The sequence below is a fragment of the Oncorhynchus mykiss genome, chromosome 18 (genome assembly GCF_057628025.1).
Source record: "Oncorhynchus mykiss isolate SJ-2025 chromosome 18, ASM5762802v1, whole genome shotgun sequence".
Taxonomy (NCBI): Eukaryota; Metazoa; Chordata; class Actinopteri; order Salmoniformes; family Salmonidae; genus Oncorhynchus; species Oncorhynchus mykiss.
In genome coordinates this window covers 26,243,825-26,260,272 of record NC_143039.1, presented here as the reverse complement: position 1 = coordinate 26,260,272, position 16,448 = coordinate 26,243,825, and the positions used below count along the sequence as shown (strand labels likewise).

Below are 16,448 nucleotides of genomic sequence, written 5' to 3'. Positions count from 1 at the left end.
ATTTAGGCTGTGTGTAGAATGTGGCATAAAGGAAATTACCTCTACTAATAAATTACTAGATTATAGTGATAAGGAAAACAGCATACAAGTTTGGCTTGTGTATTAATTTGCCTATAACTAATCATAAATCCATTATTTTTTCCTGCCATGGAAAAGACGACTGGGTGGACATAAAGTGTAAAGGAGGGGAAATAACTCCCACCATGCAGCAGGACACCTTCAGCTGTGGGGTCTTTGAAAATGCAGGTTTGATAGTTATATTTTCAATAATGAATGGCTAGCTGTTATGTGACAATTAGATCAAAAACTCAATTTAATTTTTTGGCGTAGATGGCCAAGGAAGTTGCACAGAACTTCCCCAACATCCCCTCCCAAATTGATATGGAACCTTCAAAAGCACGTGGAGCAACTGCAAAAAGAAATGGCTGAGGATATACTAAAAATGTTGGGTATGTAATGACATTTAATTCAAAGTAAATGTAAATTCTTTATGTTTATGTAGTTGTGTGGGACAGCCATATGTTCAGTACATGCCTATGATTTCAGAGTTCAACAAAGCCAACAACTGCTTCATGTGTGCCACTGATAAAGAACCTGGATGTGGCCCTAAGACTGACTGGGTTAGTAACTATATTTAACATGTTTATAGTCTTTTGACAACTGTGAAAATACAGTGAAAAGACAATTTATGATATAACACAATGGATGGCTAATTCGTCATACTGCAATGATATTTGATATTATTTATAACGTGTTACGCTTTGTTTTGTTTTAGATTGAATGTTTTGCATGCCAACGGTGGTTCCATGTGCTGTGCCTAGGAACGAAGACAAAAGAGTTCAACAGAGTAAAGAACACAAACTGGAAATGCGGTCTTTGTTGTTGAAAATGTATGCTATACCCCATCCACACTGAAGAGGCTCTGACATGTACATCAACCAGGGATAAAGAGAAAGTTAACACTGTGAAATGTTTCATACTTAATTGAAGTTAAGTGTCTGTTGACATGTTGGAAAAGATTAAAGGTCTACAATTTCTGTTTTTCAATATTACATTTTTATTCATTGATTTACTGGCCACCATTACTGTGGTTACATGTTCAGTATAGGTATTGACCAGCAAACCCACTGCAACTTACCTCACCAGCTCAGTGTGCAATATAGAAGGGTAGTCAGCGGACATTAGGTCACATGACCAAGGAGCTATTGAAATTTTACATTTAGAAAAATTCATGTAAAACGTGGGAGATGAAAATGGACAAACTAAAGGGTGTGCAATGTGTAGGTCCACTGAATGGACATTCTGAACCTTGTTTGAAGTCACCAGGTCACATGATCAAGGAGCTATTGAAATGTTACATTTTGAAAAATTCATGTAAAATCATGTGAGATGAAAATGGACAAACTAAAGGGTGTGTAATGTGTGTCTATGCCATCAGGTTAGCTACAACCAGTTTTTAGGATTAATGGTTAAAGAGCTATTGAAATTTAAAAAATGTCATTTGTCACTATGTTGACGGTTCCTAACTGCTGTTGGTGGACGTAAGGAAAACGACAGGCGAATATCCGTCGAATATCCAACCTGAAACCCTCTTTACCTCGGCTCGCACGTTGAACTGTAAAGCCTACAGACCATCAACAGACAAACTATATCAATATCTGCCTGTTGTCGCCTACCCTCTAGCGGCTTAACACTGCCACTGGAAGGTTTGGAATTTAGGAAGCAATTTAATAGAACGTATCAATTGTATTCTACTGTATCTGCATCACAATGTATAGTAAGTAGCCTATCTCAAGCCTATCTCAAGCGACTGTAACTACCTCGATGCAATGAATGAGTGCTGAAAAATCTAAACTCATTATGGACTGCTGTAATGCGGGACTGTGGTAAGTAAGTATAGGTCCTGCCAGACAACTTGTCGACACTGTCCATTTTGTTGTTGCTCCTAGTGATACAGTATTTGTTAGTTACAATGTAACAAACAGTCTCGTGTTGCTGCTACAATGTAACCACAATGTGAAGAGTAGAGAAGTTCCCACGTGTGGCGTATTTTTGCCCAATCACGATCGTTCAAAGTTCCCCTAATCACGCCCTCGGGTGTGTCTGCCTTGTTTCTGAGCAATCAAATGTTGCAATGTTGAAATGCTCTTCGTTTTCGACGAATCAAGCCGCCCATTATGGCAAAAATAATCATCCTACCATAATGCAGGGGGAACACTAGGTCCCATCCCTGTGATACCAGGAAGCAAGGTATGGAAACATCGCCGGGACCAACTCTAGTCGTTAGCTGTCAAACTTGAAAAAACACAAGTGTCATTTCTAGGACATAGAACCGATTTGAAGTATACGTTCCTGTAGTAGAAACGTTGGGTGGGGTTTGACATGTGTTGCGTTTTTGATGGACTGTTGTCGGTCGACCGTGGTGAAGTAGCCTGTAGCCTGCTATCTCTGTGTTACTGTATCTTTCATCTTATTGCCATGTTGTAACCGATGTCTCGCTTGCGACAGTTTGCTGCTAGCGATATAAGTTGGCACACTTGCTGTGCTGACTGAGCCTACATAAAGCCCGCAGAGAGGCGAGCCGGGGACCGTGCAGTGTAGGGCACTGGGGTTGTTTTTTTCAGCTGAATACGGGCGTTGGGTGAATAGATGTATTGTCGCCTCATCATCACTGTCATTGCATCTGTTGAATGTGTCTGGCATGTCCATCCTTTTTTGACAGCTGATCAAACTAACACATAGATGTTTGCGTCACAGAGACTTCCTTTCAATAACTGTCATTTATTGCACTTCTTGACAGTCATTAAAATACAATATTCTCTGGGTAGTCTAGCTTAAGCAATACTTTTAAATGAAATGAAGTCCAGCCCATCACCATTGCTGTCCTTAGAGTGACATGCTGTGTCACAGTGTTGGCCAGTAGAGCAGGGCCATTCAGTTCCAGGGCCCAAACCCCTGTGGTTGTCATCCTTCCCTGCTAATCAGGTGACTGACACCCAAGGTTAATGGACTCTGCCCGATCAGTGACATGAATGAACTTCCAAGTAGAGAAGAGTCCCTCCAGACCTGGAGTTGAATAACCTGTCTATTGGTTTCCCTGTGTCCTATTCACCGTGGCCCGCTGTTGTCGCCTCACAGCACCAAAGTGTCGTCGCTATTCAGAATGCCACAGACCAACAAGTCCAGAAGTATCTCGGCCAGTGGCTCTAGTACCGGACCGGACCGAGGGGAGGAAAGAGAAGAAGAAAGAGAGGAAGCTGAGCCAGGGCCAAAGGTCCAAGTCCAGGAAGCAGGGGATGGAGGAGGAGAGAACACTGGAGACCCAGAGATCATCAAGTCCCCTAGTGACCCCAAACAGTACAGGTAACATCAACGTTTACCTTACACACCAACGTTTGTGTGTGTATGTGTGTGTGGAGGGGGGACGGACGGACGGACTGTGTGAGAGAGAGAGAGAGACTGTGTTTGTCTTTCTTTCCATCCGTCTGTTGGTCTGTCTGCGAGTCTCTCGCACGCAGTAAAAAGTAAACAGCTGGAGGGCCAAATTGTGTGTGGTTGTGTCAGCATCTTAGGATAAGAGAATATTGTTTACCTCTGTCTAACCACTCCCAAAGGTACATCGAGCTGACCAATGGGCTTCGAGTTATGCTAATTTCAGATTTCACTGGTCCCGCCTCCTCTGGAGACGACGAATCAGAGGAGGAGGAGGAGGAACTGGGGGAGGAGGAAGAGGAGGAAGAAGACTCAGGAGAGGGAACAGAGGAAGAGTCTGAAGAAGATGAAGATGACAATGACAGTGACTTTGAGGATGACGAGGATGGAGGGAAGAGGAAGAAGGGACACTCAGAGAAACAGGTGAGAGGGTGACCTGAAGAGGAAATAACAGCACATTAGCAGCAATAGTAATAAGGGTATTGATGATTGTGTGTTTGTGTGTGTGTGTCAGTCTGCAGCAGCGCTGTGTGTGGGTATTGGCAGTTTCAGTGACCCTGATGACCTCCCAGGCCTTGCCCATTTCCTGGAACACAGTGAGTATGATGACCCTTGAACCTCAAGGATGAGATTGTTTGTTTTGTTGTGATAAATCTGATTCAGTGCTGTGTTTGTGACACAAGGGGATATAAAATAGACTTTCCTCTCTTCCCTCTCCCTCTCCTCCCTCTCTTCCCTCTCTCTCCTCCCTCTCCTCCTCTCTCCTCCCCTCCCTCTCCTCCCTCTCTCCTCCCCCTCTCCTCCCTCTCTTTTCTCTTCTCCTCCCTCTCTCCTCCTGTAGTGGTGTTCATGGGCAGTGAGAAGTACCCATCAGAGAATGGTTTCGATGCCTTCCTGAAGAAACATGGGGGCAGTGACAACGCCTCCACGGACTGTGAGAGAACCGTCTTCCAGTTTGACGTCCAGAGAAAGAAATTCAGAGAGGCTCTGGACAGGTCAGCAACACACCACCATTATAGTCTCTGTGCCTTGTCTCTTGATTCGGATTGGTCCATCTGACTCTGTACCTGTCTGTGATTGGCTCTCTCCAGATGGGCCCAGTTCTTCATCTGTCCTCTGATGATCCGAGACGCCATCGACAGGGAGGTGGAAGCTGTCGACTCTGGTGAGAGGCATTCTGGGAATAATTTTTAGTTTTTTGTCCTTATTCAGACCTTATGCACTGGTTTTGTAGTGACCTGCTCCCCCTTCTCTCTTTTATCAGAGTACCAACTGGCCAAGCCGTCTGACTCTCACAGGAAAGAGATGTTGTTTGGGAGTCTAGCGAAGCCAGGTCACCCCATGGGCAAGTTCTGCTGGGGTGAGGGCAGACACACACACACACACACACACATTAACTACTCTGTGTACTGTGTTGTCATGTGTAAACGAGACAGATGTTGTGTAATTGTGGTATGTGACTGAGCTGTTGTCATGGTTTCCACCGGTGGCTGTCATGGTTTCCCAGGTAACGCCCAGACTCTGAAGACAGAGCCCAGGAAAAAGAGGATCAATGTTTACAAGAGGCTCCGCTCCTTCTGGAAGAGATATTACTCTGCCCACTACATGACCCTGGCTGTGCAGTCTAAAGGTGACACACACACACACAACACAACACAACACAACACAACACAACACAGAGAGAGAGAGAGAGAGAGAGAGACCGGCTGCTCAGTCACACATGTAACTCTGTTGTCCTCCTCTGTTGTGTGTAGAGAAGCTGGACACTCTAGAGGAGTGGGTGAAGGAGATCTTCAGTGGAGTGCCCAACAAGTGAGTCTCAGCTGTAGATGAATCCCTCACCATTCATCCATTCATATTATAATATGGCCATTTAGCGAACACTTACTGAACCCTGTTCCTCAGTGCTCAGCCCAAGCCGGACTTCTCTGAACTGCTGGATCCCTTTGATACTCCAGCCTTCAACAAGCTGTACAGAGGTAGGAACACCTGCTCTATTGAGCTGACCTGCACAGCCTTCTCTCCTGATCTCCATTAGAGCCATACTGCTTCAGTTCAGCTCACTGAAAACAGGATTTTGAATGGGAATCAATTGTTGGTCCCCAAAAATATATGCTCACAAGTGTAGTAAGACATAGCTGTGTGTTTCAGTTGTTCCTGTGAGGAAGGTCCATGCTCTGACCATCACCTGGTCCCTGCCTCCTCAGGAGAAACACTACAGGTAAGAAACACAACTACAGATAAGACAGCTACTCCAGATAATACAGCTACTCCAGATAATACAGCTATTACAGATAATACAGCTACTACAGATAATACAGCTACCAAGGACAATACAGCTATTACAGATAATACAGCTACTACAGATAATACAGCTATTACAGGTAATACAGATAATATAATCTCTACAAATCTCTCTCTATCGCTACATATAATACAGCTATTACAGATAATACAGCTATTACAGATAATACAGCTACTACATATAATACAGCTATTACAGATAATACAGCTTTATAACAGAGGAACTACAGGAGAGATACTACAGTTGATGATGCACCTCTCTCTCTGCCTCACTGTTTCTGCCTCTCTCCATCCCCTCATCCTGTTCTCTCTCTACATTTCTCTCTCTCTCTCTCTCTCTCTCTCTCTCTCTCTCTCGCTCACTCTCTCAGGGTGAAGCCTCTCCACTACATCTCTTGGCTGATTGGTCACGAGGGCACAGGCAGCATCCTATCAATTCTCAGGAGGAAGTGAGTCAGAACTACAGGACTACATAACCCATAATGCACCGCTTTATGGCTATGTTTATGTGGTAACTGTGCTGAGGTGTGTGTGTGTGTGTGTGTGTGTGTGTAGGTGCTGGGCCATGGCTCTGTTTGGAGGGAACAGTGAAACAGGCTTTGACCAGAACTCTACCTACTCCATTTTCTCCATCTCCATCACACTCACTGACCAAGGATTCCAGAACTTCTACCAGGTTGGTACACAGTCACTGACCAAGGATTTCAGAACTTCTACCAGGTTACACACACACACACACACACACACACACACACACACACACACACACACATTCAAAATCCTATTTTCCCTAACCCTAATTATAAACCTAACCCCTAAGCCTAAAATTGTATTTTTACAAGTGAGGACTGGCAAAATGTCCTCACTTCTCTGAATTTTAGTTGGCTTACTATTCTAGTGAGCACTTTTTGTATTCACAAGTATAGTAAAATGTACATACACAGACTATTGGTACACACATTATCTGTGTTTCTCTTCAGGTGGCTCACCTGGTCTTCCAGTACCTCAAGATGATGCAGAGCCTGGGCCCCCAACAACGGTAGTGTCTCTGTGTGATTAGGGCTTCATTATAGGCATGTGAAATGCAGAATATGTGCTTTTATACAGTATATGTATATGTGCTTTTATACAGTATATGCAGTATACAGTATATGAGTATATATCTCTCTACCTCTCTCTATCTCTACCTCTCTCTATCTCTCACTCTCTCTCTTTCTCTCTCTATGTTTGTAGGATCTATGAGGAGATTCAAAAGATTGAAGCCAATGAGTTTCACTACCAGGAACAGGTAAATACTACTAACATTCTCCTCCTATCTACAAGTACAGGAATGAATGCACCCAACCAAACGATGCACCCCTGTGTGTTTCAGACGGACCCTATAGAGTATGTGGAGGATATCTGTGAGAACATGCAGCTGTTTCCTAAAGAACACTTCCTCACCGGAGACCAGCTCATGTTCCAGTATTCACCTGAGGTACGGACTGTGTGTGTGTGTGTGTTTAGGTGATTGTTGCGGCCCTTTCCTTGCTTACTAAGCTAATCTGGTGTGTGTGTGTGTGTGTGTGTGTGTGTGTGTGTATGGGTGTATGTGCTGTTTGGAGAAGGTGCTTTCTGTATCCTTACGTGCCCATGCACACAAAGACCTTTGAAATGTTTGAATGTTTCTTGAATGTAATGTGATTTGTTGATTCAAATAAAGTATATTGTGTGTGTGTGTGTGTGTGTGTGTGTGTGTAGGTGATCAGTGCGGCCCTGTCCTTGCTGACTCCAGACAGAGCCAACCTGTTGCTGCTCTCCCCAGACCACGAAGGCCACTGTCCCCTTAGGGAGAAATGGTTTGGGACACACTACAGCGTAGAGGGTGATACATACATACATACATACACACACACATACATACATACATGCCTACTACAGTGCCTTCAGAAAGTATTCACACCATTCACACCTATTCTACATTTTGTTGTGTTACAGCCTGAATTCAAAAAGTTTTTCTCTCACCCATCTACACACCATACCCCATAATGACAAACTGAAAACATGTTTTTAGAAATGCATTTACAGAAGTATTCACATCCCTGAGTCAATACATGTTAGAAGCACCTTTGGCAGTGATTATAGCTGTGAGTCTTTCTGGGTAAGTCACTAAGAGCTTTATACACCTGGATTGTACAATATTTGCACATGATTCTTTTTAAAATGTTTCAAGCTCTGTCAAGTTGGTTGTTAATCATTGCCAGACAGCCATTTTCACATCTTGCCATAGATTTTCAAGCCGATTTTAAGTCAAAGCTGTAACTAGGCCAATCAGGAACATTCAATATTGTCTTGGTAAACAACTCTAGTGTAGATACGTGTTTTAGGTTAATGTCCTGTTGAATGGTGAATTTGTCTCCCAGTGTCTGTTGGAAAGCAGACTGAACCAGGTTTTCCTCGAGGATATTGCCAGTGCTTTGCTCTATTCCATTTCTTTTTATCCTAGTCATGCCGTTGACAAGCATACCAATAACATGATGCAGCCACCACCATGCTTGAAAATATGAAGAGTGGTACTCAGTGATGTGTTGTGTTGGATTTGGCCCAAACATAACGCTTTCTATTCAGGACATAAAGTTTATTTCTTTGCCACATGTTTTGCAGTTTTACTGTAATGCCTTAATGGAAACAGGATGCATGTTTTGTGATATTTTTTATTCTGTACAGGCTAGTGTTGTGGAGCAACTACAATGTTGTTGATACATTCCCAGTTTTCTTCTATCACAGCCATTAAACTCTGTAACTGGTTTCCTTCCTCTCTGGCAACTGAGTTAGGAAGGACACTTGTCTTTGTGTTGACTGGGTGTGTTGATACACCATCCGACATGTAATTAATAACTTCACCATGCTCAAAGGGATATTCTGTGTCTGTTTATTTTTTTATTTTTTTTTACCCATCTTCCAATGGTGCCCTTCTTTGCGAAGCATTGGAAAACCTCCCTGGTCTTTGTGGTTGAATCTGTGCTTGAAATGTACTGCTCGACTGAGGGACCTTACAGACCATTGTATGTGTTGGGTACAAAGATGGTGTAGTCATTCAAACATCATGTTAAACACTATCATTCATCACAGACTGAGTCCATGCAATTTATTATGTGACACGTTAAGCAAATGTTTACTCCTGAACGTATTTAGGCTTTTAGGGGTCGAATACGTATTTACTCGAGACATTTAAGCTTTTCATTATTAATTCATTTGTAAAAGATGTTGAAAAACATAACTCCGTTTTGACATTATGGGGTATGGTGTGTAGACCCGTGACACAAAATCTCAATTGAATCCATGTTAAATTCAGGCTGTAACACAACAAAATGTGGAAAAGGTCAAGATGTAGGTATACTTTCTGAAGGCCCTGTATGTGTTTGCATTATTAGAGGACCAGATCATGTCAACATGGTCCCAGTATGTAGAGAAAGAGAGAGGGTATCCTGATCGTTGTCTCTTCTCTGTCCAGATATCCAGCAGGAGTGGAGAGAGCGCTGGAACGGAGACTTTGAGCACAACTCTGACCTGCACCTCCCTGTGGAGAACAAGTTCATCGGTTAGTGTGTGTGTGTCTGTGTATTTGTGTGTTGTGAACCTTCTTAATGTGTTCATATCCTTCCAGCGACTGATTTCAGCCTGAAGCTGTCTGACTGTCCTGATACTGAGCTGCCAGTCAGAGTAACTGCCAACGACCGAGGATGCCTCTGGTACAAGAAGGACAACAAGTTCAACATACCCAAAGGTGTGTGTGTGTGTGTGTGTGTGTGTGTTAGGACTGTGACGGTCAAGGAATTTTGGATGATGGTAATTGGCCATCCAAATCTCCGTAATAAACATTTGAATAGTAATAAAACTAAATTGAATGGGCGTCCCCATTCAAGTCAATGATGACATCATGGGTGGACTGGCAATCATTGCGAGTGTACCCACAGGAGCAAAGCAGGAAGTGTAACCATCAATATGTGCCGTGATTTATTAGTTCAACCAGAGAAGAAGAGGCAAAGCGAGAGGGTTTACTCCGCCCAAATTCTATCCACGAAAATAAGACCAAGAAGTGAGGAATTTTTTGTATGGAGGTCAATGAGAGAGTGTTGAATTTGGTCAACAACAAAAATATAATTGCTATATTGCTACGTGAGGCTTATTTGATCAAATATATGTTTCGTAATGGTTAGGTTGTTACGAATGCTCAGATATAAGTGGACGCACGTGGAATTTGGCCAGGTTGGAAAAAAACTACTTTATATCAGTTGTGCCTGTTGTTCACACACACGTATCTGCCCTCTCATTGGCTAGAATGGTCCCACCTGAATGCCTTTCAAATTTGAGGACATATATTTCCATTGTTAGAGCGGTCACTCCACTATCTTGTCAATATAGTTGAACATCTTTGATTCAACTCAACTGACGTTACAAAACATTTTCATTACAAGAGCCACATCAGTTAACATCATTTGAATGAACATTCTACATGACCATGGAAGCCGTTACATCCCGATACCATGCAGCCATCCCTAGTGTACCCATGAGTTTACCAGTCAAATTGCCAGGGTAAGACATTCCAAGCATATAGAGCCTATTAAAGGATTATTCTAATTGATAATTCTATGGTTCCAAGCCCGTTCTTTTCATGTGTGCTGCCGTTTCCTAGGCAACCGACGACTCGTTTGCTGCAACACCTTGCTTGTTTCCACTAGGAGCAACAACGTTTCGTCATGCTGTTTAGAGTACGTGTTACAGCAGAAACGGACTCCACCGCACAAATTCCAGGCCGTCCTCTTCGTACCCCAAAAACAAAAATGATGACGGTTATTTTATTTTCATAATGGTTTTCATCCGTACGGTAATTGTGCCAGCCCTAGTGTGTGTGTGTGTTTCAAAGTAACTACTTTATAACACAAAAACACACACGATCTGGCGTCAATGTCCACATGTTCTCTTAAAGGAAAACTCCACCCAAAAACTGTTGGTATTTGTTTCATTAGTCCATTGTTGACATAGTCCAAAAATCTCAGCACTTTATAACTTGCATCATACTGGCTTGAATTTCTATATTTTGAATGTTATTTATCTTGAAAACATGATTGCTGACATGCAAAACATTTTGGGACTATATCAACAAAGGACTAGTGAAACGAATACCAAAATATTGTTTTTGGGTGGAGTTTTTCCTTAATCTCTATCTGGTACAGCCAGTAGAAAACTGTTCACCCCTCTGAGCCTGGTTCCTCTCTAGGTTTCTTCATAGGTTCCTTCCTTCTAGGGAGTTTTTCCTGGCAACTGTTCTTCTGCTGATGTATAAAGGGCTTTATAAAATACATTTGATTGGTTGAGTTACTACAACAGTGAACAATTAAAATGGTCAATAACTTTACTTTAATTGATCTGTTGTTTCTACTCTCTCTCCGCTGATCTGTCGTTTCTATTCTCTCTCTGTTGATCTGACGTTTCCTCTCTCTCTGTTGATCTGTTGTTTCCTCTCTCTCTGTGGATCTGTTGTTTCCTCTCTCTCTGTTGATCTGACGTTTCCTCTCTCTCTGTTGATCTGTTGTTTCCTCTCTCTCTGTTGATCTGAGATTTCCTCTCTCTCTGTTGATCTGTTGTTTCCTCTCTCTCTGTTGATCTGTTGTTTCTACTCTCTCTCTGTTGATCTGTTGTTTCTACTCTCTCTGTTGATCTGAGATTTCCTCTCTCTCTGTTGATCTGTCGTTTCTACTCTCTGTTGATCTGAGATTTCCTCTCTCTCTGTTGATCTGTTGTTTCCTCTCTCTCTGTTGATCTGACGTTTTCTCTCTCTCTGTTGATCTGTTGTTTCTACTCTCTCTCTGTTGATCTGTTGTTTCTACTCTCTCTCTGTTGATCTGTTGTTTCTACTCTCTCTGTTGATCTGTTGTTTCTACTCTCTCTCTCTGTTGATCTGACGTTTCCTCTCTCTCTGTTGATCTGTTGTTTCCTCTCTCTCTGTTGATCTGAGATTTCCTCTCTCTCTGTTGATCTGAGATTTCCTCTCTCTCTGATCTGAGATTTCCTCTCTCTCTGTTGATCTGTTGTTTCTACTCTCTCTCTGTTGATCTGTTGTTTCTACTCTCTCTGTTGATCTGAGATTTCCTCTCTCTCTGTTGATCTGTCGTTTCTACTCTCTCTCCGCTGATCTGTCGTTTCTATTCTCTCTCTGTTGATCTGACGTTTCCTCTCTCTCTGTTGATCTGTTGTTTCTACTCTCTCTGTTGATCTGATATTTCCTCTCTCTCTGTTGATCTGTTGTTTCTACTCTCTCTCTCTGTTGATCTGTCGTTTTTACTCTCTCTCTGTTGATCTGTTGTTTCTACTCTCTCTCTGTTGATCTGTCGTTTCTACTCTCTCTGTTGATCTGAGATTTCCTCTCTCTCTGTTGATCTGTCGTTTCTACTCTCTCTCTCTGTTGATCTGTCGTTTCTACTCTCTCTGTTGATCTGAGATTTCCTCTCTCTCTGTTGATCTGTCGTTTCTACTCTCTCTCCGCTGATCTGTCGTTTCTATTCTCTCTCTGTTGATCTGACGTTTCCTCTCTCTCTGTTGATCTGTTGTTTCTACTCTCTCTGTTGATCTGATATTTCCTCTCTCTCTGTTGATCTGTTGTTTCTACTCTCTCTCTCTGTTGATCTGTCGTTTTTACTCTCTCTCTGTTGATCTGTTGTTTCTACTCTCTCTCTGTTGATCTGTCGTTTCTACTCTCTCTGTTGATCTGAGATTTCCTCTCTCTCTGTTGATCTGTCGTTTCTACTCTCTCTCTCTGTTGATCTGTCGTTTCTACTCTCTCTGTTGATCTGAGATTTCCTCTCTCTCTGTTGATCTGTCGTTTCTACTCTCTCTCTCTGTTGATCTGTCGTTTCTACTCTCTCTCCGTTGATCTGAGATTTCCTCTCTCCGTTGATCTGTCGTTTCTACTCTCTCTCCGTTGATCTGAGATTTCCTCTCTCCGTTGATCTGTCGTTTCTACTCTCTCTCCTTCAGCGTACATCCGCTTCCATCTCATCTCTCCGGTCATCCAGCAGTCAGCCAGGAAGTAAGTCCAGGGTTTAGTTAGCCATTAGCCAACAATTGTTTCACAGGTAGAGATTGTGCCAAAACTGCTAGCCCTTGAGAATGCAGCCATAGCTAGGAACTGTTTTACACTGTTTTTTAAAACCTGTTTCTCTCTTCCTATCTCCCTCTCTCCACTCTCTCTCATTCCCAACCCTCCTTTCCCCCTCTCTCTCTCACTCCCTCCCTTCTCTCCACCTGCCACTTCCTCTCTCTCTCTCGCTCTCACCCTGCCCCTCTGCTCTCTCTACCCCTCCCTAGCCTGGTGTTATTTGACCTGCTAGTGAACATACTGGGTCATAACCTAGCAGAGCCAGCCTACGAGGCTGACGTGGCCCAGCTGGACTACAAGCTGTCCGTAGGAGAACACGGACTGGTTATCAAGGTCAAGGGCTTCAACCACAAACTGCCTGTGAGTTAGACCCAGACGCACTGCACCGCGCCACACACCCCACACTCACACACGAGGATAATGATGATGATGATGATGATGATGATGATGGTGTTCCCTCCTCTGTAGCTCCTGTTCCATCTGATCCTGGACCATCTGGCTGATTTCTCTGCCTGTCAAGATGTCTTCAATATGTTCTCTGAGCAGCTCAAAAAGGCCTATTTCAACATCCTCATACGACCTGAGAAACTGGGCAAGTACGTCACGCGCGTGTGTGTGTGGGTCAGTTTGTTGGTGTGTGTCCCATCTCACCATTGTCTTCTCTCTCCCCCACCAAACACACACTCTCAGGGACGTGCGGTTGTTGGTCCTGGAGCATGGTCGCTGGTCCATGGTAGAGAAGTACCAGGCGCTGGCAGACGGTGGTCTGACTGTAGAACAACTGATGGAGTTCAGCAGAACCTTCAAGACCCAGCTCTATGCAGAGGGACTGGTGCAGGGGAACTTCACTAGCCAGGTGACTGGACCATGAAAACACACACACACATTACACACCCTTTCCACCAAACCCTCTTCTATGATTTCTGCCGTTTATTAAAGTGGGATCTGTTTTCTCTACAGGAGTCAATCCAATTCCTGCAGTACGTCACTGAGTAAGTTTACACACACACACACACACACACACACACACACACACACACACACACACACACACACACACATAACTATCTTTGCTGTCCTCTCTCGCTGTCCTCGTCTGTCTGTCAGTAAGCTGCAGTTCTCCAAGCTGCCAGCAGAGGTCCCAGTGTTGTTTAGAGTGGTGGAGCTGCCTCTGAAACAGCACGTCTGTAAGGTCAAAGCATTGAACAAGGGAGACGCCAACTCAGAGGTCACAGTCTACTACCAGGTACACACACACACTGGTACAATTCATCTCTTCATGACTGATTGATTCGCCTCTGACATTCATTCATTCACTCTCTTCTCTTCCTCTCCCCTTCTCCCCCTCTCTCTCCAGTCTGGTCTGAAAAACCTCAGAGAACACACACTGATGGAGCTGCTGGTGGTGAGTACACCAACAACCGTTCATCATTTCATCCCCTAACCCCTCATCCCTTCTTCCTCTGACCTCTGTGTTGTTGATATTGTTGTGGTTCCAGATGCACATGGAGGAGCCCTGCTTTGACTTCCTCAGGACAAAAGAGACTCTGGGGTCAGTGTCTGTGTTTCACATTTCTCTGTCTCTCTGGTGACTAAATAGACCATGGAACCTCTGGAAAGAGTAGGAGTGTTAACCCCAGTGTCCCAACCTTCCTGAGTGTCCCAACCTTCCTGAGTGTCCCAACCTTCCTGAGTGTCCCAGTATCTAAACCTTCTCCAGCTTCCAATTGGCTCAGTCAACTTAAAGCCCTCTCTCTCCATCTCTCTCCCTCCGTCTCTCTCCTCCAGGTATCATGTTTATCCAACCTGCAGAAACACATCTGGAGTCCTGGGCTTCTCTGTCACGGTGGAAACACAGGCCACCAAGTTCAAGTGAGATCCTCATACTGACTGTATGAACCAATGCCATTGTGCACTGCAGTGACTTTGATGTGGTCTTCCCGAGGCTAGCAGTACTATCTCTTATGACCTGTAATGCCCCTTATAGTAATGACAGTGGGCTCTCTCTCTCCATCTCTTCTCTTCTCTCTCACTCTCTCTCCATCTCTTCTCTTCTCTCTCCATCTTTCTTTCAGTACTGAGCTGGTAGAGTTGAAGATAGAGGAGTTTCTGTCTTCCTTTGGAGAGAAGTTGAGTGCTCTGACTGAGAGTGCCTTCAACACACAGGTGTGTGTTTCTGACTGACTATATATCTGAGTGTCCTGGAGTTTACTTGTTAAGCTGAAGGTGTGTGTGTGTGTGTGTGTGTGTGTGTGTGTGTGTGTGTGTGTGTGTGTGTGTGTGTGTGTGTGTGTGTGTGTGTGTGTGTGTGTGTGTGTGTGTGTGTGTGTGTGTGTGTGTGTGTGTGTGTGTACAGGTGACTGCGCTGGTCAAGCTAAAGGAGTGTGAGGACACACACCTGGGAGAGGAGGTGGACAGAAACTGGGCCGAGGTCGCTACACAGCAGTATGTCTTCAACAGGCTTCACAGAGAGGTGAGACACACACTGGACAATTTCAGTTTTTCTGTTTTTGTGGTGTGTGCAGAATTGTGTAGTTGCTGCAGACGTTTCATGTGCGACTACGTGTGCTTACGTGTTTGTGTGTGTGAGTAGATTGAGGCCCTGAAGCAGATGACGAGAGCAGAGCTGGTATCCTGGTATCTGGAGCACCGCGGACACAACTGCAGAAAACTCAGTGTACATGTAAGTGTGTGTGCATAGTTGAGCAGTGCAGAAAACTCAGTGTACATGTAAGTGTGTGTGCATAGTTGAGCAGTGCAGAAAACTCAGTGTACATGTAAGTGTGTGTGTATAGTTGAGCAGTGCAGAAAACTCAGTGTAAGTGTGTGTGCATAGGTGAGCAGTGTAATCAATCTTTAAGAGCTGTGTGTGTGCGTGTGTGTGTGTGCGCTCTAACATCAACCTCCCTCCCTAGGTGGTGGGTTTTGGGCCGGAGGAGGGCGACCCCCCAGGAGATGACAAGCAGAGTCGTCATGGCAACGGAGAGAGGGATGAGGAAGAGTGCGGCAGTTCGTCCTACGGAGAAGTGTCCAAACTGACCTTCCTCCCCGCCTCGCCCAAGATGGCTGCCACTACATCCATCATGGACATTCCTTCATTTACCCAGAGCCTTACCCTCTTCCCATACCACAAGATCATCCAATAGACTACCAATATCTATTTTCTCAATATTTCTTTCAAACTCTCTCTTCTTCATTGCCTGACCATAACATCATCTTATAAACTCAATGAGATACACTATCACTGTCTTTGGGGCTGACTCTCTATCACATATGTAACGGCCTACCGGGTGGCGCAGTGGTTAAGGGCGCTGTACTGCAGCGCCAGCTGTGCCATCAGAGACTCTGGGTTCGCGCCCAGGCTCTGTCGTAACCGGCCGCGACCGGGAGGTCCGTGGGGCAACGCACAATTGGCCTAGCGTCGTCCGGGTTAGGGAGGGCTTGGCCGGTAGGGTTGCCCTTGTCTCATCGCGCACCAGCGACTCCTGTGGCGGGCTGGACGCAGTGCGCGCTAACCAAGGTTGCCAGGTGCACGTGTAGCCTCCGACACATTGGTGCGGCTGGCTTCCAGTTT

At 44.4% G+C, this 16,448-nt stretch overlaps 1 protein-coding gene across 3 annotated transcripts; it reads left to right on the top strand.

Moving 5' to 3' along the window:
* The first annotated feature begins 2,049 nt into the window (after positions 1-2,049).
* LOC110497079 (nardilysin) lies at positions 2,050-16,115 on the top strand. Of its 3 annotated transcripts, none has more exons than XM_036952140.2 (32): positions 2,050-2,250; positions 3,139-3,363; positions 3,615-3,855; positions 3,947-4,028; positions 4,274-4,427; positions 4,524-4,597; positions 4,697-4,792; positions 4,940-5,062; positions 5,187-5,244; positions 5,338-5,411; positions 5,584-5,653; positions 6,108-6,185; positions 6,292-6,412; positions 6,717-6,775; positions 6,970-7,024; positions 7,109-7,213; positions 7,477-7,600; positions 9,230-9,316; positions 9,383-9,502; positions 12,754-12,805; positions 13,084-13,234; positions 13,343-13,470; positions 13,565-13,730; positions 13,835-13,866; positions 13,982-14,120; positions 14,232-14,279; positions 14,374-14,426; positions 14,663-14,746; positions 14,950-15,040; positions 15,231-15,347; positions 15,468-15,557; positions 15,790-16,115. In XM_036952140.2, exons 2-32 carry the CDS (start codon positions 3,164-3,166, stop codon positions 16,018-16,020), a joined length of 3,303 nt encoding a protein of 1,100 aa, XP_036808035.2. In that variant the 5' UTR covers positions 2,050-2,250; positions 3,139-3,163; the 3' UTR covers positions 16,021-16,115. The 3 variants fall into 3 exon arrangements, with proteins under 3 accessions (XP_036808035.2, XP_090064099.1, XP_090064100.1); XM_090207973.1 differs by having other exon boundaries at positions 2,140-2,250; positions 3,659-3,855; XM_090207974.1 differs by lacking the exon at positions 2,050-2,250 and having other exon boundaries at positions 6,292-6,456.
* The last annotated feature ends 333 nt before the right edge of the window (positions 16,116-16,448 follow it).

Coding starts and splice junctions, on each gene's coding strand:
- LOC110497079 (XM_036952140.2), top strand. CDS start 3,164: ATGCCACAGACCAACAAGTCCAGAAGTATCTCGGCCAGTGGCTCTAGT. Junction 5,063..5,186: donor CCTGGCTGTGCAGTCTAAAG/GTGACACACACA, acceptor TGTTGTGTGTAG/AGAAGCTGGACACTCTAGAG. Junction 6,186..6,291: donor CTATCAATTCTCAGGAGGAA/GTGAGTCAGAAC, acceptor GTGTGTGTGTAG/GTGCTGGGCCATGGCTCTGT.